The 26,250-nt window shown below is 51.3% G+C and overlaps 1 protein-coding gene across 1 annotated transcript; it reads left to right on the top strand.

Annotated features, from left to right (window-relative positions):
- The first annotated feature begins 1,780 nt into the window (after window positions 1–1,780).
- On the top strand, window positions 1,781–16,491 carry SALL1 (spalt like transcription factor 1). The gene is made up of 3 exons (XM_030299193.1): window positions 1,781–1,929; window positions 10,907–14,340; window positions 15,480–16,491. The coding sequence occupies exons 1-3, from the start codon at window positions 1,854–1,856 to the stop codon at window positions 15,918–15,920; spliced, it is 3,951 nt and encodes a 1,316-aa protein (XP_030155053.1). The 5' UTR covers window positions 1,781–1,853; the 3' UTR covers window positions 15,921–16,491.
- Window positions 16,492–26,250: the final 9,759 nt, after the last annotated feature.

Consider the following 26,250-nt stretch of genomic DNA (forward strand, 5'->3'; position numbering starts at 1 on the left):
ATAGCGAGATAGGGCAGGGATTGTGTATCTGCACCCCCCTCCTCCCCCATTACTCAAACGAAGTTTGAGTTTGTCCTTCGGGCGCAGGACTTCGGAAACCTGGGAGCGAGGAGACCCTGAGGCGCAAGGGGAAAGAGCTAGGCTGAGCCGAGGACTGAGCCTCAGGTTCGCGGGCGCCCGAGCCCAGCGGAAGGAGTGCGGGACCCGGATCCCGATTCCGGACCCCGGGGTGCGGGTAGGGAGGCTGCATCCCAGCCTGGGGAGATGGAGCTGGTGCGAAAAGTTTTGGGTGCCGCGCTCGGCAAGTGCCGGAGAGATGGAGACGAGCTTCTGCCGGGCCAGACAGCTGCGGACACCCCCGCAACCCACCCCCCGCCCCACCACCACCACGCGCGCCGCCACCATTCCCGGCTCAGCACGGCCACCTGGTTGCCAGGAGCCTGGGGCGCGGCCCCCTCCCCAGGGCGGAGAGCCTAGGGGTCCTGGGGACAGGCTCTGCCCAAGGCCCGGCCGGCCTGGGCCGCGCCTCCCGAGGCCAGGGGCGGGTTGCAGCGTTCAGGGTAAGCGGCGGCCCCTCCCCTCCCCCCGGCTGGAGCTGAACTCGGATCCCAGGCCGGTCCCTGCTCTCCGCCCGCCCCGGGCTCGGCGGCGCCACCGCCGCCGCCGCCTCCCCGCGGAGTGACGCGCCCTGCAGCCAACCGGGGCAGCCGGGGGGGAGGTCCGGGAGGGGTCCTGGGCGGAGCCGGGCCGCCCCTTATCCCACGGGCTCGGGGCTGCTTCTCCCGAAAACTTCAGCCCTAATTGTCCTGGGAATGTCCGAGGTAGAGAAAGGGAGCGAGGGAGCAACGAGAGGCTGGAGGATCGGGGCCCTTTGAGAAGGAACGGGGTGGCGGGAGAGTTGCCCCTCCCCCCCTCCAAAAGCCCCAAACCCATCACGTTCCCAAACCTTTCCTCGGTCCTCTTCTCCGCGCCCCCGCGAGCCCGCGATCCAGGGGATGGAGAACTCGGGGCGCAGGAGCGCCGAGCCAGGCGGCGAGCGGGAGGGAGGCCGGGCCGCGGGCGGGAGGCGGACCGGCGTGGGGCTGGCTCTTCCCCACTCGCTTATTTTTTTTTTTTATGGGGTGGGGGTGGGCTGTTTTCTGGTAGCTCTTAAAGAAACGAAGAAACACTCACGAAACGGGACTTCCTCCCCCCAAATCCCGCCACGGGACTCCCTCCCCCCGCGGTCCGGCGCGCCTAGCGCCGGAGTTGGGAAGTTCGCCGCGCGCCCGCAGCCTGGGTCTCCAGCCCCCGCCGCCCGGCCCCACCCCCCACCCGGGAGGCTTAATTCCGGGGAGGGCATGCTAATTCGGGTCGGCCCAGCCCGGGATGGGGGGGGGGAACCGAAGGGGGGGGCGCGGGCCCGGGCGCCGGGCGCGCAGAGGCGAGGAGGCAGGCCCGCGGCGGCCGGGCCGCGGAGTCCCGGGCGGTCGCGAAGAGGGTTAACCCAGTGTCGGGCGGCGCGGCGCGCAGAGCCAGCCCCGCGGCCGGCTTATTGGGCCAGCGCGCGGAGAGACAGGGGTCTGCAGCAAATCACGAACTAATTGATTAAGGCGAGCGGGTTTGAATAGCGCTGGCCCGGTGCCAATCGCCTTTCAAAGAGCCCCTCTATGATTAATCGCAATGCATTATTGATAATCATAATTATAGCAGGACACATGCGCGCTGCGCCCGGGGCCGGGGAGCCGGGGAGGGGGCGGGCGGGCCGGCGGGCGGGGGGAGCCGCCGCCGCCGCCGCCGCTCGATTTCCGTAATTTTGAGAAGATTTTTTTTTAGTAATTTTTTATTCTGCCCCAGCTGATGTTTGAGCCAGCATGTCGCGGAGGAAGCAAGCGAAGCCTCAACATTTCCAATCCGACCCCGAAGTGGCCTCGCTCCCCCGGCGAGATGGTGAGTGCTCCGGCCCGCGCCGCGGACACACACACGCACACACACGCACTCGCACTCACACTCACGCACACCGGGACCCACGCACACGCGGCTGGTTTCCGCGCCCACCGCCCCGCCGCCGCCACCGCCGCCGCCGCCGCCGGGTCCCTGTTCGCCTTTCCCACTCAGCGTATTTCTTTCTTTCCTTCCTTCTTTCTTTCTTTCTTTCTTTCTTTCTTTCTTTTTTTTTTTTTTTTTAATTTCTTTTTAAATTTCCAATTTGCCTGCGCCGGGCTTCCCTCCCTGGCTCGGGGAGAGCAAACACTTCTCCCGGCAGGATCTTTCCGGAGTTGTTGGGTCTTCCTGGGTAGGGGGTGGGGGGTGGGGAGGAGCTCGGCCAGGCCGGCCCGGCTCCTCCGGCCCGGCTTTTCCGGGGAGCCGCGGCCGGGGCCCGGGGAGCCGGCTGGACGCGGGGCGGGCGGAGGTCGGCCGCGCGGGGCCCTTTGCGCTCCCCGCGCTGCTCCCGGGGCCCCCGGGCAGGCCTCCGCCGCGCCGGCCCTGCCGCCCCGCGGGAAGGAAGTTTACTTGGTGCTTCGGGCTGAACTCCCAGCGTGGGGGAGCCCCCTTGTGCCGCGCCCCCCCAAAGCGCTCACACTCCACCTGGGCCGGCGCGGCGGAATGGGGTGACTTTAGGGGCTCAGAGCTACCAGAAGACGGGGACCTGTGTCGGGGCGCCCGTGCCCGACCTGCTGGGGTCGCCGCAGGGGTGGAGGGTGCTCTTTGCTGCTCGTTCCTTCCGAGACACAGTGCAGGCGGACGGGGGACAGTGTTGGGGGCCGGCTACCCAAGTTTATCCCGGCGTCTTTTCTCCCAGTACATGCACCCCCTGCCCAGCCCCGAAGAAATCTCTAGATTGGGTGTGCTCCCGCAGAGGATCGTGGTACCCCGTGCTTCCAGGAATCGTAAGGGTCTTTTTCCAGGGCTTGGGGGGGGGGGCTCTCCGGCCAGAGGAGAACACCCCCTCCCCCCCGAAACAGAGGCATTGGCTTTCTCGGGTGGAGGCGACAACTGCGGGGTCCCGAAGGGAATGAACAAGTCTAGAACAAAGTTTGTGTGAGAGCGCTGAGGCCGAGAGTAGGAGAGATCCCGGCAGGGGATTTAGGGTACGGAGGGAGGACACCTCGAGTCCCTCCTTGTCCCTGAGGGGGGTTCACTTTAGGGGCCTCCGAGTTCCCAGGCCCAGCGCCGCAGGCGAAGGAGCGGCGCCCGGTTCGGTCCCCGGCACGATGCTCGCCTCTCGGCCGCGGGAGGACGAGGGCAACCCCGGCGGGGGCTCCGCGGCTCCGGATGCCGCTCGGAATGCTCAAGTCCCGGGCCGCTTTTTGGGGTATGGAGGAGGGAACTGGACCCGACAGGGCTCATAAGTGTGGCCTGGGATCGGCACCTCTGTCCACTAAACTCTGCGGCCGCCCGGGCCCCGCGGTCCCCGGGCTCCTTCCCCAGAGGCCTGCTTCTCAGCAGAGCTGGGGCTCGGGGACCCGCGCAGAGCCGAGGCAAAGTCGCTGGGACTCCCACTCCCGGCACCTCGGCCGTCGGGAAAGGAGACTGCTGGCATAGGGGTCCCTGTGAGAAATTGGGGAGAACTGAGACCCGTTAAGAAAATGGCTTTACAAATATTTGCACCCCCCCAACCCAGTACTTTCCCCAGCTTCAAGCCTTACCCGAGTCTCTGCGATTTTAGTCCGCTGAGCTGAGCCCCCGAACCCCGCTTTCCACCCGAGGCCAAACCGGGGATGCGAGGTAGATCGGGGTGAAATTTACCCAAGGCCGCAGCAACAGCTCCGAATGTTTTCCCCGGTTTTCTCAGCTGGTTTCTTCTTCTCACCCCCACACCCACCTTTCCTAAAGTTTCTGGTGAGCCCTTCCGCCCCGGAATACTGTTCAAGTTCCCAATATTTGTAGGAAAAACCAAACGGGAGGAGAAGAAAGCGTTTTTTCGGGTTTGGTTTTGTTTTGTGTTTTGTTTTGTAAATTTGTACGGATTTCACACATTTTCAAAAAGGGAGCCAAAGACTCGGGGCTTTGGGCTTGGGGAAGAAATGATGTCTGGTACATCTTTGCCTTTTCGCCTGTCGCCTTCTGAATCCGGAATTTTTAATAGTTAAGGCTTCTCATAAAGCGATGGCATAAAAGGAGTTCACTACCTCTTACCATTATTATTTATTAGACTTTTTTTTTTTTTAGTTTCTTTGAGCTTTGAGGTAAGTTAATTAAGTAACTGAATCAAGTTTCCTTTTCTTTTTTCCTCATTCTTTCTTTCTCCCTCCATCTCTTTCCTTTTTCTTCCTTTTTTTTTTCTCCCCTAAAGCTGATTCATTGTCCTAAGAAGCAGTAAAGTGTTAGGGGCACTGTGTCCAGAGCCGCTCTCCTCTCTTTCTCACCTCTCTCCACCCCCCACCCCTTTTTTCTTCGGTGGTAATGGTTTTAGGTTATGACTGTTTTTACATGGTTGAACAATAAGTTTGGGGGAAGCTGCCTAGAGGGTAGATTTTGTAATAGGGTTACAGGATTTAGTGTGTTGTAAGAATATTAGGACACAACTAATCCTTCTCAGCGTCTGACTTACAGGAGGGCCTTGCACACTCCCCATCTTTTTATTTGGGTGCAGTTGAGAGATAAACGGACTTCAGAGTAGATGACATCTCTGGGAGTTCCCTTTCAAAAGTCACCATCTTTCCCACAAGGAATTCAGCAGTGTCTGTTCATGTCCCCACACATAACACACACTTGAAAGAGTTGATGGGGTTGGAGTGTTGTGTTTGGTTTGTTTTGGTTTTTGGTTTTGTTTGGGGGTTTCTCTTGTCACATGTATACAGGTTCCTAAATTTTTAGAAGACAGTGCCTCACTCAAGCATGAGTGTGTGTGTGTGTGTGTGTGTGTGTGTGCGCGCGCACGCATGTGTGTGCACGCGCATACAAAGAAAGCCATAGCCATGCCCAACAGCCACACGGATAACTCCATCAGAACAAGTTCAAGAAAACAAGATTACTTGGTCAGTCTTCCAGTGTTCATGTTTTAATTCTACTTGGGTGCAGCTGTAATGCCACAGACACCCTGCATTAAAGTTGGGAATTTTTCTGTGTCTTATGAAACCAGGATTATGGCACATATTAACTTGTCTTTTAAATAATATTCAGCGAGCCTGGAATCATTTGTAGAAAGATGACTGCCACTGGAAAAATTATGTACTGAGATAAATCATTCTTGAGGAAGGGGACTATTAGAATCTAATGATTTCTATGTGGGTTCTTTACTAAGCTCTGGGTTTCAGAGGGGTGTGTGTGTGTGTGTGTGTGTGTGTGTGTGTGTTTTGGGGTTTTCTTCCTTGGGTGGTGGTTCTGAGATTCAAGTAACTGCAGGGATGGCCCCATTCAGACTCCATTCATTTATTAAAGTACTGTGGTGCTCAGCTTTTTCAAGGAAAAGAGAATATTGGAAGAAAGATAAAAACCTCACGAACTGGAGATAAAACACTGACTCATATAAAGTATCATAAACATTCCTCTTATTTATATTAATAATGAAATTCTATTATTTACCAAAGTAATTTACTCATTGTGAGCAGCTTAATGGCAACACATTGATTTCTGGGCCCAAAAGGTTACAGAGAACTATAATTAATTGCTTTTTTTTGAAAAACCGACACCTGCAAGATAAGGCAGTTGGAAAGAATTCATGGGTAATCAGGCCTATTTTAAGTTTGTGGCATAATGGAAGATTCTGGGTGAGAAAATGCAGTTTTGGGGGGATTTGCTTCGGGCCGCAGATACTTTCTAAAAATGGCAAAACCACACACAACAAGCAAAGAGTAGTGGGGCACGAGAGACTGGATGCAAAAGTAAATCTGTGATAGTGAACAGCTCATGGTTTCTTGTACATCAAGTTTCTCCCATGGTTTATAGGTGCAAGTGCCAATTTGTAGGTTATTCTTTGGGGACTTTATTTCACTTCTGCGTTTGCAGGTAGCAGTTCATCTCCACCCAGAGCCCTTTAGAAGGCAGAGACCCACATCTCTCATGTGGGGATCTCAGTGCGAGTGCGAGAGATCCGCCCCGACTCGCAGTTTGCTAAGTTTGTTGAAATGGTTAAAAGCCAAGCTCATAACCGGAACAAAGTCCTCCGTGCGGTCTTAATTCGGTGTTTCTGAGACCTGTCCTGGTACAGCCAGCCACGTCGTCCAAAATATTCTTCGATTACCAAAGCCGCAGTGATTTAGCAGTTTAGCAAAGATGGTAAATTATCCTAAGCCCCAGCACCCCTCCCCCCAGGCAGAAAAAAGTGTGTATGCCAGGCTTTACAAAAGCTAATGTGTCGAGCTGTTTTAACCTTTGCTAGCCTCCTCCCATGCAGAGGTGACAAGGTCCAGATCATAATATGTCCTTCAGTATCTTCCCAGTGACCCCCAAATTCAGTCTTCCTGGTCACTTAGCAGGAAGTTAGCAGTTTATTTTAGTTTCACCTTATCAGCTTGGTGTCTTTTCCTAACCTTATTCCCCTGTCACCCTCAGATGCCAGACCCCCAAAGGGGAAGATTGACAGGTAGTTCCCATAGCTCAGCTTTACCCTCAAACAACAGGGATTTAGTTTCTTGTGCCTTTGCCAATGTTTATGTAGTCAAAGTTGAGATCTCGCCTTAAGGAGTCTCTCTTTTTACGCGTCACTGGAATAGGAAAGCCACAAAGAAGTTTTTGAACAAAAACCCTTGCAACTGGAACCCCATCTAGCGTTCAGTTTGATTCATCCGAGGGGAAGACATTTTCCCCCAACACAGATTGCGTACGTTAGGTGGGCTTGTGTCACTGTTTAAAAAGGCGTGTCTGGACCGTGTTGTTATTTTTTCCAGAGCCTTCGCTTGTAGTCTTCCACTCAAGGATCCACTGATCCCGGCCAGAACACGGAGGGAATTGAAGCGGGCCAGTAAATGTGTCATTTGGTTGCATATCACACAGAGGAAACTTCAGACATTACGGAGAATATCCAGAGCATATGTGGCAGTGTTTAAAATTTCTGTGGCATCTTGAGCTGGACATTCAGGTGGAGGCTTTTCCCAGATCGGTGCAGGACAATAATGATGATAATAAAAAGGTGAAAGACCAATCAGTCAGAAACGGTGCCGATGGCCTCTCCAAATGGGTCTCCGGGAGAGAACAGCCTGTTAAAATTATAGGCTCCACAATCCCAATCACGAGGGGTTCCATTAAAAACGTTAATGTGATCTTAAGGTAGTGGAAAGTAAAGGGAAGGATCTTTTCTGAAGAGCTCCAAAAAAGAAAACTAAATGTGGTAGAATAGGGTTGTTTTGTTTTGTTTTGTTTTGTTTTTTTCCTGGCTTGGCTAAACCTTGCCGTGTGGGGCATAGTTTTATTTTTGTTTTCACAGTAGACAGATACACTGGAACACTTCCATTTTCTGCCTCCTGTTCTGCAATGTTTGGTTGAGATGATGAAAAACTGACAAATTTGAATTGGGGGTCAAGTACCTAAATAGTACGAGAACTGAAACATCCGGGGTTTTAGCATAAACTGAATGGAGCTACAAGTTCACCCCCTTATCCTCTAAAAAAAAAAAAAAATCCCAGAAAAATGCCAGAGATCTTTGTGTGTGTGCATACTCAGAAAACTACTACTTCTTAAATTTTTCCTTTGTGACTGGGATCATAAAATTAATTTGGATGCAAAACCCATAGAGAAGGAACTGGAATGTTATTTTCACCATAGCACAGGGAACAAGGCAACTGTATTTACTATAATGGGATCACCAGTTGCAATCCTGTGTAACAGATTATTGAGAAACAAGATAGCAGCCGGTCAGAAAAATGAATTGGAACACATTTGTGTGTGTGTGTGTGTGTGTGTGTGTGTGTGTGTCTTACAACTTAAAATACTCCCTTTGGTAGTTAAAGATTCAAACTAGTCCTCATGTTTTGTCTTTGTTGCTGTTGAGCGTCTTTGTTGGAGTTCAGTTCAGAATGCAGATACATTTAAAGTTAAGAGCTATTACAGTACAGCGACACCTGCTTTTGAAATAAATCAAAATAGATACCCAGAATTTTTTTTTTTTTTGGTGTTCATAAACATCCGGAAATTAAATTAGTTGACTCGGCAGTGGAATCACATGTCAGCTTATTAAAATGTTGTGAAAATCCAAGCTGAAACATAGGCAGCTTTTTAACACCGTCTTTCTTCGAAGCAAGCAGGCATATTTTTAAGCACCTCTATTTTCCGTCCAGTTAGCACGGCCCGAAATACAAAAATGTTCAGGTTGGAAAAACTTGAAAATTCTCAAGTGAGTCTTGAAGCAGCCCAAATGTAGAATTCAAGCCCAGGAAAGTAATAATCAGCGAAATCCTGTAAAGTAAGCTTCTTTTCATTTTGTCTATATATTATGAGAATATCAGATGTTTGCAAGTTACAAAGAATTAAAATGCCCTTTAATCGTGAACACAGATGTGCTAAATATTTGAAGGCAACTACATTGTAATGTGTACAATTGATGAAGTCAGTTTTCTGATTTCCCTTGCTAGCTATTTAGTCCTGAATCTGTCATTATTTGTCTAAGCCCAGCTGACCAAGCAAAACTGTGTTTTAAAGTGGCTTTATGTTTTGATAAATGTGAGCTGGTTGAAAAGTATTTTCCACTGAATGCAGAGCTTAATAGAACATGCTGACATAATAGTTTTAATGCATTTTGTCGAAAATGTGTGAACAAACAGAATAGCTTTTGTTCCTTCATAATTGGTTGTAAAAGTAGATGGAAACATAACCATTACATATGGAAATGTGCAAAGAGAAAGAAATAACATTTCTGTTGAATATATTAGGAATTGCATTTCCTAGTTTAAAATAAGCATCTGAAATGGATGCATCATTTAAAATTGGTTGTCAAAATAAGAAGCTTTAAACAGAATTTTTGTCACATTATTTTTGTCCCAAGTTAAGCGACGTAACTGCAGCGAATTTCCTTTAATATTTTGTTTACATTATTTTAAGGCAGGGAGAGAGACAGAAAGTGCCTAAAACAGCACCTTGAATGTGCACAGGAACCCGGTGCCAATTAAGATGATTAAACATTAAATTAAAACTGAATCATTATTGGTATTTTCTGCCACAGCCAAGATTTGTTTGGTATTGTTAGTGCATTCTGCTGCGTACCCTTGTGGAGATTAAAAGATGGGTGTTATTAGAAAAGCTAGCTTGTTGAGTATAACTTAGCTACTCAGATAACACTCACAGTGAATAAAGTGTGCCTGCATTTGGCATACTTCACCCGGGTTCCTCATCAACTCGGGCACCACGCAAGGCCAATAGAGTTAAAGGAATTTCCAGAAGTTAGTATTTAGGTATTAATTGTATTTTCCGGAATGCAAAACTACTGAAGCTTTTTAGGATGTTTACTACAAAGAGGCAAATGGCTGACCCTTAGGAGCTGCCTCTTACTTTACCGAAGAAGCAACATTTTGAGTTGGTATTTATTCATATTTGCAATTAGTTTTTTTCTTTCCCCCCCCTGCAAGTTTTCTTGGGAGATTCAATTTGGAAGTCATGGAAACTAACTATTATCTGATTCAGTTCTGCAGAAAAGCATGCAGGGAGGTAATCCTTGAATTAAACAGTTTTTTTTTTTTTTTTCACAGCCTTCGGAGATGACCACACACCATTTGTACAACAGAAGTTGGTGTTCCCCATGCTGGGCAAACAATAAGGCTCCATCCTGTCTTTGAATAGGATGTTAGCTTGCCGTTGGAGATTTTTATGTTTAATTTACAAATGGATCTTAGTGAGAAGAAATCTGAGCAACCAGTGGAAACAAACATGAAATAAAGGGATTTTTATAATGAAAGGTTCAGGACAATCTGTTAAACAATTGATAACACCGAATAGCCGACTGTTTTTAAAGGCATTCAGACAAGGAGAATGGCACAGCATTTGCAAACTCGAAACCAAGAATTATTTCCTCCCTTCCCCTTAACTGCACATCCTTCTATAAGTTGATGTTGAATCAGAAATGTAAATCTTCTGCCAGTTTTTTATAGATACGGAGAGCACTCTTGATGAAATATTTAGAGGCGTAACGTTGCCATTTGGAGCACAATGGCATATATAAGTTGAACGGTGGAGTGGTAGCCAGGGTTGCATTCTTTAATTTTAAAAATAAACATGCCACGGGGTGATATATAGGTGCCAGGCAGGCCTTGTAACGGATTATGATCACTGTGTTTCTCTTCGTTGTGTCTGTGTGTGCGTGTGCGTGTGCGCGTGTGTGCGCGTGCGTGCGCGCTGCTTTCTTGTTTGTATTCAACTGAGTCTTGAGCAGCCTGGAGGATTTGTTACTGGTGTGGCTAAAGCGTGTTTGTCACGGGTAGGCCTCGGCTCAGGTTCTAGGTAGGGGCTGGAGGTGATTTTTAAGTTGTCAGTCCTCAGCTTGGTGATCCGCATTTCTCTCCCGTCCCTTGTCAACAACTGATTGGAATCTGAATGACTACAAATTAGTTTAGTGACAGAACAAACTGTCACAGATATCTCTGAATCAGTTGAAAATGAATAAGGTTGACAGAAACTCAAGAGCCTAATAAGTCCTCAGAATGGTTGCTGGACCCTCTCTGGATGAGTAGACAATAAGGTGTATAAAATATTGGAAATCAATAGTGGCCTATGGAATTGCATTATGCACTGATGTCTTCAGTTCGCAGTATTTTATATTTTGATGGATTATCTGAAGACCGTGGCTATCTGAGATGCCGGATGGATAGGGATTCCTCCACACCCCTAAGATTTAATTATGAACGTTCTTGGGTAGTATCGACTGCTTTTCCAGGGGCAAGAGCGTTGAGTTTGGAAGACAGAAAACAATGGATCAACCTCCCTCTTGTTGCGAAGGCGCGGGTGACCCTGTGTGGCCCGGCCCCCTTTCTAACCCTGCCCCTTTTGATGTTTGCAGGAGACGCAGAGAAAGGTCAACCAATTCGCACCACCAAGAGCAAGGACGCCCACGTGTGTGGCCGGTGCTGTGCCGAGTTCTTTGAGTTATCGGATCTTCTCCTCCACAAGAAGAACTGCACTAAAAATCAATTAGTTCTCATCGTCAATGAGAGCCCGGCCACCCCGCCCGACACCTTCACTCCCAGTCCCCCTCCCGATAACCCCGACGAACAAATGAATGACACCGTGAACAAAACGGATCAGGCCGACGGCGGCGACCTTCCGGAACACGGCGGACGCGACAGGGAAGAGTCCATGGAGGTGGAGGCCCCGGTGGCGGCTAACAGAGGTGGCGGTGGCGCCCTGGGGGGGGGCGGGAGCGGGGTCACCCCAGGCTGCAGCGGCGGCCCCTCCACAGGTACCTCAGCGATCACAACCTCTCTACCTCAACTCGGGGACCTGACGACACTGGGCAACTTCTCCGTGATCAACAGCAACGTCATCATCGAGAACCTGCAGAGCACCAAGGTGGCGGTGGCCCAGTTCTCGCAGGAGGCGAGGTGCGGCGGGGCCTCCGGAGGCAAGCCGGCCGTCCCGGCCCTCATGGAGCAGCTCCTCGCCCTGCAGCAACAGCAGATCCACCAGCTGCAACTGATCGAGCAGATCCGTCACCAAATATTGCTGTTGGCTTCTCAGAACGCAGACTTGCCAACATCTTCGAGTCCTTCTCAAGGTACTTTACGAACATCTGCCAACCCCTTGTCCACACTAAGCTCCCATTTATCTCAGCAGCTGGCGGCGGCAGCTGGATTGGCACAGAGCCTCGCCAGCCAGTCTGCCAACATCAGCGGTGTGAAACAGCTGCCCCCCCTCCAGCTACCTCAGAGCACTTCTGGCCACACCCTCCCACCCAACAGCGGCGCTTCCCCCAGCATTAACATCTTGGCGGCAGCGGTGACCACCCCGTCCTCGGAAAAAGCGGCTTCGAGCGCCGGCGCCTCCCACGCCAGCCACCCCGCGGCCTCGGCATCGTCGTCACCAGCTTTTGCAATAAGCAGTTTGTTAAATCCTGCGTCCAGTGCACTTCTACCTCAGCCGGCCCCCGCTAACTCGGTTTTCCCCAGCCCTTTGCCCAACATCGGAACGACTGCGGAGGACTTAAACCCCTTGTCCGCCTTGGCCCAGCAAAGAAAAAGCAAGCCACCAAATGTCACCGCCTTCGAAGCGAAAAGCGCTTCGGATGAGGCGTTCTTCAAACACAAGTGCAGGTTCTGCGCGAAGGTCTTCGGGAGCGACAGTGCCTTGCAGATCCACCTGCGCTCCCACACCGGCGAGAGGCCGTTCAAGTGCAACATCTGTGGGAACAGGTTCTCCACCAAGGGGAACCTCAAAGTCCACTTCCAGCGCCACAAAGAGAAATACCCTCATATCCAGATGAACCCCTATCCCGTGCCTGAGCATCTGGACAATATCCCCACGAGCACCGGCATCCCGTACGGCATGTCCGTCCCTCCGGAGAAGCCGGTCACCAGCTGGCTAGACACCAAGCCGGTCCTGCCCACTCTGACCACTTCGGTCGGCCTGCCGTTGCCCCCGACCCTCCCGAGCCTCGCACCCTTCATCAAGACCGAAGAGCCAGCCCCGATCCCCATCAGCCATTCTGCCAGCAGCCCCCCGGGCTCAGTCAAAAGTGACTCCGGGGCCCCCGAGGCGGCCACGCGAAACCCGGGCGGGCTCGCAGAGGAGGCCGAAGGGCCCCCCGCGCTACCCTCCGGTGGCAAAAGTGAGGACGGCACCGTGGCCCCCAGCTCCGCCCCGGCAGCCAGCGGCAGCTCTCTGAGCTCCCCGGCGGTGGCGGCGGCCGACGGTGGCCCCGGGAGGGCCACCGCTTTCACCAACCCCTTGTTGCCGCTCATGTCTGAGCAGTTCAAGGCCAAGTTTCCTTTCGGGGGGCTCTTGGACTCGGCCCAGGCATCAGAGACCTCCAAGCTTCAGCAGTTGGTAGAGAACATTGACAAGAAGGCCACTGACCCCAACGAGTGTATCATCTGCCACCGGGTCCTCAGCTGTCAGAGCGCCCTAAAGATGCACTACCGGACGCACACCGGGGAGAGGCCCTTTAAGTGTAAGATCTGCGGCCGGGCTTTCACCACGAAAGGGAACCTCAAAACCCACTATAGCGTCCACCGTGCTATGCCCCCGCTCAGAGTCCAGCATTCCTGCCCCATCTGCCAGAAGAAGTTCACGAACGCCGTGGTCCTGCAGCAGCACATCCGAATGCACATGGGAGGTCAGATCCCCAACACCCCAGTCCCCGACAGCTACCCCGAGTCCATGGAGTCCGACACGGGCTCCTTCGACGAGAAGAATTTCGATGACCTGGACACCTTCTCCGACGAAAACATGGAGGACTGTCCTGAGGGCAGCATCCCCGATACGCCCAAGTCCGCGGACGCGTCCCAGGACAGCCTATCTTCTTCGCCTTTGCCCCTAGAGATGTCAAGCATCGCTGCTTTGGAAAATCAGATGAAGATGATCAGCGCCGGCCTGGCGGAGCAGCTGCAGGCCAGCCTGAAGTCCGTGGAGAACGGCTCCGTCGAGGGGGACGTCCTGACCAACGATTCGTCCTCGGTGGGCGGCGACATGGAGAGCCAGAGTGCGGGCAGCCCGGCCATCTCAGAGTCTACCTCTTCCATGCAGGCTCTGTCCCCGTCCAACAGCACCCAGGAGCTCCGCAAGTCCCCCGGCGCGGAGGAGAAGCCCCAGAGGGCAGTCCCGAGCGAGTTCGCCAACGGCCCGTCCCCCACCCCGGTGAACGGTGGGGCTCTGGATTTGACGTCCAGCCACGCAGAGAAAATCATCAAGGAAGATTCTTTGGGGATCCTCTTCCCTTTCAGAGACCGGGGTAAATTTAAAAATACTGCTTGCGACATTTGTGGCAAAACCTTTGCTTGTCAGAGTGCCTTGGACATTCACTACAGAAGTCATACCAAAGAGAGACCATTTATTTGCACGGTTTGCAATCGCGGCTTTTCCACAAAGGGTAATTTGAAGCAGCACATGTTGACACATCAGATGCGGGACCTACCATCACAGCTCTTTGAGCCCAGCCCCAACCTCGGCCCCAATCAGAACTCGGCGGCGATCCCCGCCAGCTCGTTGTCATCTCTCATCAAGACAGAGGTCAACGGCTTCGTGCACGTCACGCCTCAGGACAGCAAGGACACCTCCACCGGTCACGTCCCCTCTGGGCCTCTGTCCTCCTCTGCCACGTCCCCAGTTCTGCTCCCGGCTCTGCCCAGGAGAACCCCCAAACAGCATTACTGTAACACGTGTGGCAAGACCTTCTCCTCGTCGAGTGCCCTGCAGATTCACGAGCGAACTCACACTGGAGAGAAACCCTTTGCTTGCACTATTTGTGGGAGAGCTTTCACGACAAAAGGCAATCTGAAGGTACCTCACTCTGTCTGTCCCTCACACCCCACCCCCCCGCCCCCACCCGCCCAGCCAGCCAGCAGCCTCGATAACCACGCAGGGAGAGGGCGTTCTCGCCGGGGCACCTGCCGCACGTGGCCCACCGCGGCCAGGCGCCCGCGCGGGTCAGGGTCGGGGCAGGTGTCTCGGGGCGGGCCGAAGCCTGCTGGACGTGAGAGCACATTGAATAATTTGGTGCCCCAGCGAAGCAGCTGCCCATCTCTCGCTGTCTCGCTAAGTGCACCAAATGAATTGCCTCACCTACCGAGTGCGACAGCCCGGCGTTGCCATGGGGTATTGATTAAAGACCTCCACGTGGCCTGCGAGCAGCCCGTATCACTTAATAATTACAGTCCTCCTCGGCGGATGCATCTGTTTTTCACAAGTATGCAGCCCAGCGTGGCTTGCTCTCCTAAAAACCATCACGTCACTGCTCGGCTAAATGGGTATTATGATAATTGATTATACATTTCCTCCCGATATGTGTTGGAAATAAAGCAAATATGCTTAGGTTCTAGAGCAACAGTTGAGTGCTCTCACTGTGTACATTTTTTGTTGACAGAGTATCTCTCTAGAGATCGCTGCCAGTAATGTGAGATGAATAATTACTTTCTGGCTCTTTCTCGCCGCGCACGGGCCCTGCGATGGGCAATCTGCGAGGGGTACTTTCTTCCCATCTGCAGAGGACGTTTATAGGGTAAAGGGTGTCAGATACAATACTTACCATTGCAATGAGAGTGGACATAACAATTCTAACCCTGAAAGGAGCTATCTGCGACAGCCTGGCCTGCTGGAGGCCATTATAAACTAAATACGGGTAATAAAAAAAGAGTAAGTAAGGCCGGCATCTTTGCCCAGGAAGAGGGAAGGCGGCCCAGGGCTGGGGAGAAGCGAGCGCGTTATTAGGGGGCGGCCGGAGTGGACAGCTCCCGTTACCTTCTCCACTATCTGGCGCTTAATAAGAATAGACATGTAGGCCACTTGCTTTGTCGGGTGTTGGGATATGAGTGGAGACAGATTCAACTATTAAGCTTCTCCCTTCCTCTCTCTCTCTCTCTCTCTCCCTTTTTTTTTTTCTTTGCCCCCTCCCCACCCCCGCCCCTTTGCCCTCCTCTCAGGTACACATGGGCACTCACATGTGGAATAGCACGCCTGCACGACGGGGTCGGCGGCTCTCTGTGGATGGCCCCATGACATTTCTAGGAGGCAATCCTGTCAAGTTCCCAGAAATGTTCCAGAAGGATTTGGCGGCAAGGTCAGGAAGCGGGGATCCTTCCAGCTTCTGGAATCAGTATGCAGCGGCACTCTCCAACGGGCTGGCGATGAAGGCCAATGAGATCTCCGTCATTCAGAATGGCGGCATCCCTCCAATTCCTGGAAGCCTCGGCAGCGGGAGCAGCTCACCTATTAGTGGGCTGACGGGAAATCTGGAGAAGCTCCAGAACTCAGAGCCCAGCGCTCCGCTGGCCGGCCTGGAGAAGATGGCCAGCAGTGAGAACGGAACCAACTTCCGTTTCACCCGCTTCGTGGAGGACAGCAAAGAGATTGTCACAAGTTAAAGCAACCCTGGCTGGAGAAATAACAACCCCCTTCCAGAAGGAGACCCACTGTTGCCTCCTCTCCCCCCCCCCACCCCTTCCCTCCTGGTTCCCCCAGATCTATGAACTACAACATGATGAAGACATTCTTTTGTACTTGGTTCAACTTCTAGAGTTATAAGAAAGCTTATTTATTAGTGATATAACCTTGCTTTGCAAACAGAATGCAAGCGTTAACTTTGGTCTTCTGTATTTTGGACTAAATACTAATTGACTAGAGCGCTGTAACATTTATGGCAATCACAAGTTGCCCTGCTAGGCGGTCTTAATCTGGCATTAACTTATTTTCTATATCCGGTTTAATATGAATCTGGTGTTAATGCAATGCCTCAGTGATGCATTAGATCTCTAATAAAGTCTGTATATAAATGTACACTTTGATCCTGCTGGGAAATTTTATCAGCAAACACATTGTCTAATCTTTCTAAACAAATTTAAGCAAAGGACTGGAAGTACAGACTGATCAATGTGGTTCTTTGAAAGGTTTGGGGTTTTTTTGTTTCGTTTTATGGTTTTTTTGGTTTTTTGGGTTTTTTTTTTTTTTTTTACTCTAAAATTCAACCTGCTTTTTTTTTTTTTTTTTTTTTTTTGGTAGATTTAACCATTTCCGTTTTGAACTGCGATTTGTATTGTGCTTTTTACTTGAGTCGTCCTCAATGTTGATAAGTTTCTGTACAGTAATAAGCACGCAGAATTCTTTAGAGAAAATACAAGTGTTGTTTTGGTAGTTGAAACTGAGACGTAACATTTTGCCTTGTAGGTATATTCACAATAGAAAATTTGTGCTGGAATTTCACAATGCTGCTAAGTATAGCATCTTGAACAACCTTCAGTGGAGAAAATGTAGATGCTCTTGTATATACAATAAGAAATATCACTTTCATTAAATTGTACATATGTTCCTTACAAGAGCAAATGCTTCTTCTTGATCAAGAGAGCAGGTATAGTGTTCGTTTATTTTGTATTAGGTATGGAAGGAAAAAATTGGACTGTTACATGCACTTTCTTGGAAAGTTGAAAGGAAAGGGGGGGTCCAATTTCTTTAACATTTAATACTTACTAACAACAGAGATACTGTAATTTTACTCAAGTAATCAAATACATTTTTTTTTGCAACAGATAAAACAAAATACTGTGTCTGTGTTTTTAGAGTGCATTTCTATGTAGCCAGGGCCGAAATGTATTTTAACATTTCCCCAGGCACTAGTAAGTAGTCTATGTGAGTGTGTATCTCTCTCTCTCTAAATAAGGAATTGTAAAAGGCGTCACAGAAACAGGTTTGCGTGACCTGTGGATTTTTTTTCTTTTCCTTTCTTTTTTCTTTTTTTCCTTTTTTCTTTTTCATTTGGAGGATCTCAGTATTTTCCCAGTTCTCTATGGCTTGTTTGGGCACACGGCTCACACCCCCCGTCCCACTCCCTCCTCCCCCCCCCCAGAAAAAAAAAAAAAAAACAGGAAAAATGAAAGGAAATAAAAAGTGGTTATGTTAACCGGGACATGTGGCCCATTTAGACTTCAGGTTTATTTCAAGTATGTTGATTTCTCTTCCTTTGATTCAGTTGCTTTTTTCAGGCAGGGAGAGCAGCGTGGCCTGAGAATTCCCGATGCGGGGGGGGGGGGGGGGGGGGGGGGGAGTTATATAATCTGACTCTGAAACTAGGCCTCAACCCAGAGAGGTCAACACGTTCTTTAATTAGGCTTTCAAACATTTAAACACACATAAGTATTTGAAAGAAAAAGTCCAGTAAGATTTGAGCATTTCATCATCAAAATTCAATCTGATTCTTCCTCTCTCCCTTTTATTATAGGGGAAACATGTTTTCTTCCTGAGCACTATTTTGGGGTGAGCAGACGGACAGGGTGGAAGTTAGTGTCTACAGGGGTCTGCGATTTGTTTCTTTCAGGGAGGTGGTGAGCCGGCCGGCAGCCGGTGGCCCTGCGCCCAGGTAAGGGACACGCTTCGGGTCGCCTCCCACTAGAAGTCTGCACTGGGACGCAGGCCACTCCAAGCTGTGTGGCTCAGCTTGGGGGCCCAGGCCAGGACAACGTGGGGGCGGGCGCCCCCAAAGCAGGAGAGCGTGCGGGTGGGGCTGTGCTCAGAGTCCGGGTGTGCGGAGATCTGCTCCACACTTCACCGCGCGAACACTGAGGGACTGCGCCTCCGCGGTCCCGGCCACGCGCCCCAAGACAGACGCCTTTGCTCAAGAGTGGGGACGCCAGGGAAGGCCGCAGTTCTGGCCAGAAGCTCTTGTCCTACGCGGGCCAGAGGGGACGTTTCCGTGGCGGAGGGGGCGTCCTTCCCCTTCCCAAGCCTGGGCGCGGCGACGCGGGGGCGCCCCGGGCCTCGTGGCCTCAGGGTCGGGGCGCTCCTCCCGGAAGCGGCCCCTGCGCCCCGGGCCGGCGCCTGGGGACAGGCTGAGGGGATCATCGGAGCCGCGGGCCACCAAGAAGGGCGGGCTCGCAGTGCCCCCTGGGCTCACTGCGCTGCGGCGCCCCTGCGCCCCTCCCTCGGCTCCAGGGGGTGGGAGGGCCGCGGACTGAGCCCCGACAACCGTCCCAGGCGCACGCCCGCCGGCGGCCCCCGCTCGCCGCCCCCCAGCCCGGGACTCCCACCCGCCCGGCCGCCCGCGGGGTCAAGGCCCTGAGCCACCCCGGGCTGCGCGTCCGTTTCCGCGAGGCGGGCGGTCCGGGCCGGGAGCAGGGCAGTTGTTTCTTTTTCCCTGCTCACCACCAACCTCCTCCCATCTAGGTTTTCTGGAAGGGAGTTAAGGGGAGCAAAGGCAACTTTTTGGTTAGACAGACTTCCCCAGGCAGCCGAAGCCCTTAAAGGAAGGTCGGAGCCCTGGGGTCCCGGTCTCTCCCCCCCCGCCCCGCCCCGCTGCCCTGCGCCTTTGTCCCTGCCTCTCCATCTATCGATCCATGGACTATCTCTCTAACCTATTGATCATTACCTGCCCACTCGCCTTGCCCTTCATTTCCAATTCATTTCCAAATCGAGGATCGTCCTCAGCCCTCCTGCCCCCTCACTCTGCCATCACTACACTCGGCCTTTGGGCTCAGCCCCGCAGAAGAGAAATGGATTCATATTTGTAAAGCAACACAGTTTCTTTTACGGCGGCCCACGTTAACGCGCCGCCACACCCCGCCCGCTGCCCCTTCTGACACTCGAGGTGCGTGGAGGCAGTTTGGAAACCAAGGGGGACCGAATTCCCTGGGTTGCTACCGCCCAGAATGATGATAGCGAAGTTCCCAACATTTTTGAACTAAAAATATTGACTTTGGTGACATGTGCCCCCCCACTTCCTTCTAAAAAAAAAAATGTGAATTGGAAAAATATAGGAAAGTACAGCGAATAAGGGAACAAACCGCCTTGTGCCCATGGCTCAAATTTGCAATCGTTAGCAACTTGTCGGGGTTTCTTCTTCTTCTTCTTCTTTTTTTTTTTTTTTGACTATGCTTTTCTTTTTCTCCCTTGTGTCTCTCTGTGTCACTGTCATTCTCTTCCCTTCTTCTCTTGCCCCTTCTCTTCCTGTGTCGGTCTTTCCCTATATCCCTTTGTGTTTCTTCTTTCTTCCCCCCTGCATGTGCACTGCGCTCCCCTATGCACAACACAGACACGCACGCGCGTGGGCTTCCTTCTTTGTGGCAAATATTCTTGCAAGAGCAGTTTAGTGATTGACAAGGACCTGGGGAGGAATAAGGAAGAGAGAGACCAATCACAGACCCAAGCTGCCCAAGACACCCCCCGGAGCCCAGGGGCTGTGTGGGAGTGGGGTGGAGTCAGGGAAGAAACAGGTTCCCGCAGATCAGTTAAGAGACACCTGAAGCTAACCCTCAGTTTTTGATTTTTCTATCTCAGTCCTCATGGGCCAGGTTTAGTCGAGCGACTTTCATAAATTGGGGGAAAGGGGGACAGGGGACAGTTGTTGGTTTTTGTTTTTTTTTTTGAATTAGAAAAAGGGTTCATACAGAAAATCCGAAATGATTTGCAGTTGACATAAACTTCTCGCCGTAGATTATTTGCTTACTGTTTTTGGCGTGTTGTGAATGTCAAGAATGAGAGAGCCTAAAAGGGAGAAAAAAAGGTGGGAGAAAAGAAAAAGGTCCCACTCTGTTAAAATCTAGCAGCCCTGCTAGAAAAATAAAGCATCGGAACCTTAACTAAGAGTCACACACTCTACCCCAAGTGAAACAAATGTCGGAGGGGTAACAAAGTGGGAAAAAATGCAAAGTGAATTTCAAAGGGTTGCCCAGTAAAGCGCAATCTGAGATTCACAGAAAGTGGAGACGACGGATAAGACAGGAATTAGGTCATCTCGTCCAGACCCCAGGAAATATGTTTAGATCAAAGCCTGCTCCGTTAGAATAAACAAAACAGGGCCCATTGGGCCCTACCAATATTTTCATGTCCGTGCTAAGAGCTGCTAATCTAACTGGCTGTATTTGATGACAGGGGGGGTAAAAATCACAACTGTAAAAATGACTAAGTAAAAAAAAAAAAAGTCCTCTCAACTATAATAGGAAGATAAAGATTTAGATTTGAGCTAAAAAGTAACAAGATCCAGGCCCCAGATCAACACAAACTTCCTGGAATTTTCGCACTAACTAAATTATCTAATCTCAAACCTATTGTTTGTCCTCTCACCGCCCCCCCACCCCCACCCCACAACCCATGCAATTGAGTATACCAGATGATTTACATAAAAAATTGTTAAATTTTAACTGTGGTCTAAAAGCATGGGCAGGAGGCCGACTTTTGGGTTCACTTACTTTACATTCCTTAAGGACCTACCCCCCACTAACCCCACTGTCGCCTGCCCCCACCCCAGGCAGTTGTTGGGGGTCCCATGCTGGCCTTTATTGTTATGGATGGTTCTTTAAGGCCAGTCTTCTGAGTGTGGGCTCTTTCCACTGAGGGCTGATAGACAGAGCTTCTGTCATAGAAGCCAGGCTTGGGGCCACACCATTCAGCAGCCCCTCATATTTTAGCAGCTAAGCCCAAGTACTGTGTAAGGCTTTCTTTCACAGCGGAGTTGATCGCCTTAAACCAACTGCCAGGGAACATTTGATAGATAGAAACATCCAGAAACGGGACAGGAAATCCCAGAGAAGGAAAATTCACCCAGGCTAAATCCTGGGTTGTAGTTCCTTGCTGAGCCTGGTTTCCTCTTAACTGTTTAAACATATGATTTGGCTCTACTTGTGTTTCTACATCCATCTGAGCTCTCAAGTTTAACAAAGACTCAGGGACCGCCTGTCCGCCCCCTCTAAAGCCAGGACGACGGGGGTGGGGCGTGTGACAGGCCTTTATAAACACCACCAGCAACAGGCCGTCTTATGTGTGGGGCCTGTGGCCACTCACCTTGCAGAGGGCAAATGCAGGATCGGCTTGTTTCTTACCATCCGTGGAGGGCTTTGAAGACCGTGTTAGAGGCCCCACAAACGAATCCTTCCTTGTAAGACCCAGGGTAGGACCCCATCCAGCTTGCCAAGTGCAGCTGAATCCCGATGCAGCGCAGGTGATTAGGGCCCGGATGCGGAGAGGTCAGAGGTCCCATCATCTTGGTGTAACCACAGCCACATCCAGTATGAGGCCTGGACAGTCACTTACAAACGTGGGTACACATGTACACGTGGCAGGGCCCCACTCCTGCTTGTAAGGGCCAGCAGCCTGTCTCACTGCTTCCGTATTCAGAATGTGGGGGTGCTTCTACGTGGCCACTGTCACCAGATGACAAGACTGAGTCCCAGGGAGCAGAGAAGGGAACACCTGGACCCCAGGAGACCTGGAGCTGTCACTTGCTTGATAACCAGCTCCGGGGTGCAGGTCTGACTTGCCCTGCTCCGTGGGCCACTTTCCCCACCTGCGCCACGATTTCCATCAATATTTCCAGTAGCTTCCATCGGACTCTTTACCATGTTCCCCATTTCACATTATCAGAGTTCCGCTTCTCCTCTTACTTAGCTGATGATTTCATTTAAGTTACTCCCTTTTAAAAACTTAAGCATGTTTGTTTTCGAAGGAATAGGAAACACCGAATTTGACTCTCTTCAAGAGTCTTTCCAGTCCCGTGCAGGAGAAATCTTACCATTCGTATCCACTCAGTGCTGTGCCCCAAATCCGAATAGCACCAACACATCCAGCTACTCTGTCCTTTCCTAATTTTCCAGCTGTCTCTTGTTTTAGACAAGTGTGAGGTCTGTGGGTCTTAGCGGGTTTTTTTCCCTGGTCGCCAACCCAACCCTCTGCTCGTCAGCACGCCTTGGCACTGGCCCAGTGTTTCTCAGACTGTGGGCTGGGACCCGCGAGTGCATTATAAAATCAGTCTAGTAGGTCATTGTTTTTAAAACGTAGTTATTTTTAAAATGTAATAGGATAGGGGCGCCTGGGTGGCTCAGTCGGTTAGGCGTCCGACTCTTGATTTCGGCTCAGGTCGTGATCTCGCTGTTCCTGAGTTCGAGCCCTGCGTCGGGCTCTGCGCTGGCAGCACAGAGCCTGCTTGGGATTCTCTCTTACTCTCTGCCCCTCCCCTGCTCGCTCTCTCTTTCTCTCTCAAAACAAATAAACGTTTCAAACATGTAATAGACTAGAAACTGTCAGGACACATCACACTGGAGAGTAAGGGTACGTAAGTAGTGTCCTGCTCATTTCAGATGTGTGTGCGTGTGCATGTGCGTGGGTGTGCTAGGACACGTTGACAAACGCACTCAGCATGGATTGCCATCAGAAAAGTTGGAAAGTCACTTACAAAGGCCCTGGGAAATTCGGTTCTCCCCTCTCTTTCTCAGCTGAAATCACGGCACCAGGGGCCTTAGAGGTAGACCGGCAGTCAGGGGTGGGGTGAGGAACAGCGGCGTAGCCTAGATGTTCTCTGCAATTGCTCATCCCTTGGGCAGAGTTTTCTAGCTGCCACTCCCGCAAGAAAAGAGAGGCTAGCGGCCAGGCTCACGGGCCGGCCTGTGCGTGTTCCCCTCCTGGGCCGCTCCCCATGGAAGATGTTAAAAGCATTTTGCTGTAAAGGGGATTTCTCCCTAAAGGCGCACAGGAGTGCAAAAGAGAAAAACCAAGGCTGAGTACTGAAGCTTAATTGGTGTGCGGGAAGATCCCTCCCCCTCTTTCCCCCATTAAGATCTCTCCCCCCACCAGTGGTCATTGGGTCCTGGCTCTCGGGTACCTAAAGTCACTTCCCTTCAGTATCGTGCCATTTCTGAGCATCCTTAGTCACTGGGCTCACTGTGCGGCTTACCATGGCCTAACAGTATGTGGTCCTGAGCAATCCTCCCTAGAAGAGTCCTTTCCAGAAACACCGCTCAGGTAGGGAGGTTGTCTGTGGACTTCAGCAGAGATCTCACACTTTTTTTACAATTTTTTTTAACATGTATTTATTATTGAGAGACAGAGAGAGACAGAGCGTGAGCAGGGGAGGAGTAGAGAGAGAGGGAGACACAGAATCCGAAGCAGGTTCCAGGCTCCAAGCTGTCAGCACAGAGCCCGACGCGGGGCTCAAACTCATGGACCGCGAGATCATGACCTGAGCTGAAGTCGGGCGCTCAATTGACTGAGCCACCCAGGCGCCCCAACAAAGATCTCATTCTAACAGACACCTGCATGTGCCTGTGAGCGCGCACACATTGACCGAAGTCTCCAGAGCTAGGAGGGCCCGGGAAGGTGCTTCTTTGTATAGAAGTGAGTCTGAGAGCTGGGGCCTGAGTTATTGATATTTATCCTTCCCAATCTCAGTCCAGTGCTTCTAATGTAAATTCTAATAAAAAGAGTTGCTATGGTAGCTCACGGTTATGGGCACCAGTTTTGGGCTTGGCCACTTGGCTGGCTTTGGCCAGTCACAGGAGGCAGATGTGATGGCGTGAGCTCCAAACCCGAGGCCTCAAGATGGCCGCCTACTGGTGCCCTTGTGCCGCTGCATCAGAGCCAGAAGAACGTTCCCACCGATCTCGGGAAAAGAGTAGAGTAGAGGCGACATGGAGCAGAGCCACCGCCCCCCCCCCCCCCCCGCCAGGTCCAACCTAGATCAGCCAAGCCCCCACCTGCCTCCGCGCCTCAGTGAGCCCAGCTGAGCAGAGCCTACCCACACATCTGTGAGCATAGGTGGGTGTTGCTTTAACCCGCCGACCTGACAGGGGGTTTCTTACTAACCATCGCTGGGGCCGTCGTTAGCCATTTTTCTGAGATGTATTTAGTAATTATGAAATGTTAGATATCGTTTTAGGTGGCTTACTTGAATTAACTCATTTAATCCCTGTAAGGACCGCATGGGGTGGGTCCGATCGCTGCGCCCATTTTATGGATAAGGAAACTGAGGTACAGAGAGACGAACTGAACTGTCTAAGGGCACACACCTGGTAAAGGGAATTTAAACCCAGACAGCCCCGCTCCAGAATACGCATGCTTAGCTTTTAACCACCATGCCACCTTTTCACCCTGTCTCAAATCCTTCCACCTGCCAGGCCCAGAATTATAAAATAAATAAATCAGAATCTCTGCCGCCCTTCTCTTCTTCTACTCGGTTCACAGGTCTCCGGAGAGGCAGCCTCCTGCAGGATTCACAGGCAAGTGCTCTGCTCCCCAAACACCTGCTTTTGCTGGGAGAACCCTCTTGACCAGGGTCTTTCATCGTCAGCGTGCAGTGTAGACACAAATAGCAGGCATCCACACTAATTGTAAATCCACACGCTAATTCCGGTACCTCCCCTCCGTGAGCCCTGGATGCTTTAAGCGTGTAATAATCATTCTCTCCCCTATAAAGACCTTGTTAATACTTACAGATCAAAATATTGTTGTATCTTTTCCATAGAGGAAATGATCCATCCACCTAGCGGGGTGGATGGATCCTCTTTCCCTCCCTCTTTCCCCCTCTCATGGGAAAACAAATCAGCTGGCCTTCCGTTTCCTTTGCAGACACTACAAATCACGCAAACTTTCATGGGGCAGCGGCAGAATTTCATCTGATTTAGCACAGGGAAGAAACAGTTTGCAGGCAGGAGTGGCTGGTGTGTGCTTGTCTCCCTGTGCAGAGAAGGGATGACGTTCACGCTGTCTTACGTGCACACGGCTGGATTTGAAAATCGCCGGAAGATCAAGGGAATGTTGAGGGAAGCGGTTAAAATTTTAGGAGGAGGGTCAGGTTTTCCTGATGGGAACGTGCTATGGGTGTAGAGAGAAGGACGGGAAGGTTGGGGTTGCTAATCTTCCTTCCCCCCTGGGTGTCGACCCCCTGACTGGCTGGTGTATTCGTTTCCCAGGGCAGCTGTAACGAATAAAACAACAGAGACTCATTTGGTCACAGTTTCGGAGGCGGGAAGTGAGGCAAGGTGAGCCACGTCCCCTCTGAAGGCCGTTGGGGAGAACCTGTTCCATGCCTTTCTCTTAGCTTCCGGTATTGCCGGCCACTTTTGGTGTTCCTTCGCTTGGAGACGCGTCACTCCGATCTCTGCTTCCAACGGTACACGAGCCACATGATGCTCTCCTGTGTGTCCTCACATCGTCTTCCCTCTGTGCGCCTTCTCTTATAAAGACACTGGTCATATGGAATTAGGGGCTGCCCTAAGGACCTCATCTGATCCTGATTACATCTGCAAAGACTATTTCCACATAAGGCTTACGGGCAGATACCCAGGGCTAGCCCGGAGGCATCGCATAGCCCGGGTGAGGCACAAAGAGAAGCCGAGAGGAAAAACAAGGTGGAAGGAGCTTTGGATATTTTTGAGCAGATTTCACAGCCTGGAAAAACCACAGTTCTCGGAGCTAAAAAGTCACCCAGAGGCCCTGGGTCACCAAGTGGAGACTCACAGGCTGACTTCGGCCTGCATATGTGTTTTATTTGGCTCGCGAGGCATATTTAACAAATTTGAAAGCATTGCCAACATTTGAAAGTCAGGAGATCTCATATAAAAGTTCAAATTTCCAGATTTTTTTTTTTTTTTTTTGAATGTCAAATGATCTAGTGTTCTCGCCTTCCCACATTTCAACAATTGGCTGGCACAAAGGTGTGACTGTCCCGTTTGGATGGAGTAAACCTGTTCTGGGCTTTTCTTCGGTTCTCGCTCACACAGCTACCAGCCCGCTGGCCTCTGCACATACTTGACTTTTCTGCCTCGATGTGGTCCAGTCAGCTCATTTTGTAAGTGAAGAAAGGAAGGCCCAGAGACAGAAGTGCCTGGGCTGGTGGTGAATGCCACGCAGGTTAATCCCGGGGGGAAAGGTGGAAAGGCAGAAGGGCAGACCCCTTCCAAGTAAAGAGCCGGAGATATCGAAGAGGGTAAACCACAGCAG

Source organism: Lynx canadensis, chromosome E2, assembly GCF_007474595.2.
Source record: "Lynx canadensis isolate LIC74 chromosome E2, mLynCan4.pri.v2, whole genome shotgun sequence".
NCBI lineage: Eukaryota > Metazoa > Chordata > Mammalia > Carnivora > Felidae > Lynx > Lynx canadensis.

Coding starts and splice junctions, on each gene's coding strand:
- SALL1 (XM_030299193.1), top strand. CDS start 1,854: ATGTCGCGGAGGAAGCAAGCGAAGCCTCAACATTTCCAATCCGACCCC. Junction 1,930..10,906: donor CTCGCTCCCCCGGCGAGATG/GTGAGTGCTCCG, acceptor TGATGTTTGCAG/GAGACGCAGAGAAAGGTCAA. Junction 14,341..15,479: donor CGACAAAAGGCAATCTGAAG/GTACCTCACTCT, acceptor CCCTCCTCTCAG/GTACACATGGGCACTCACAT.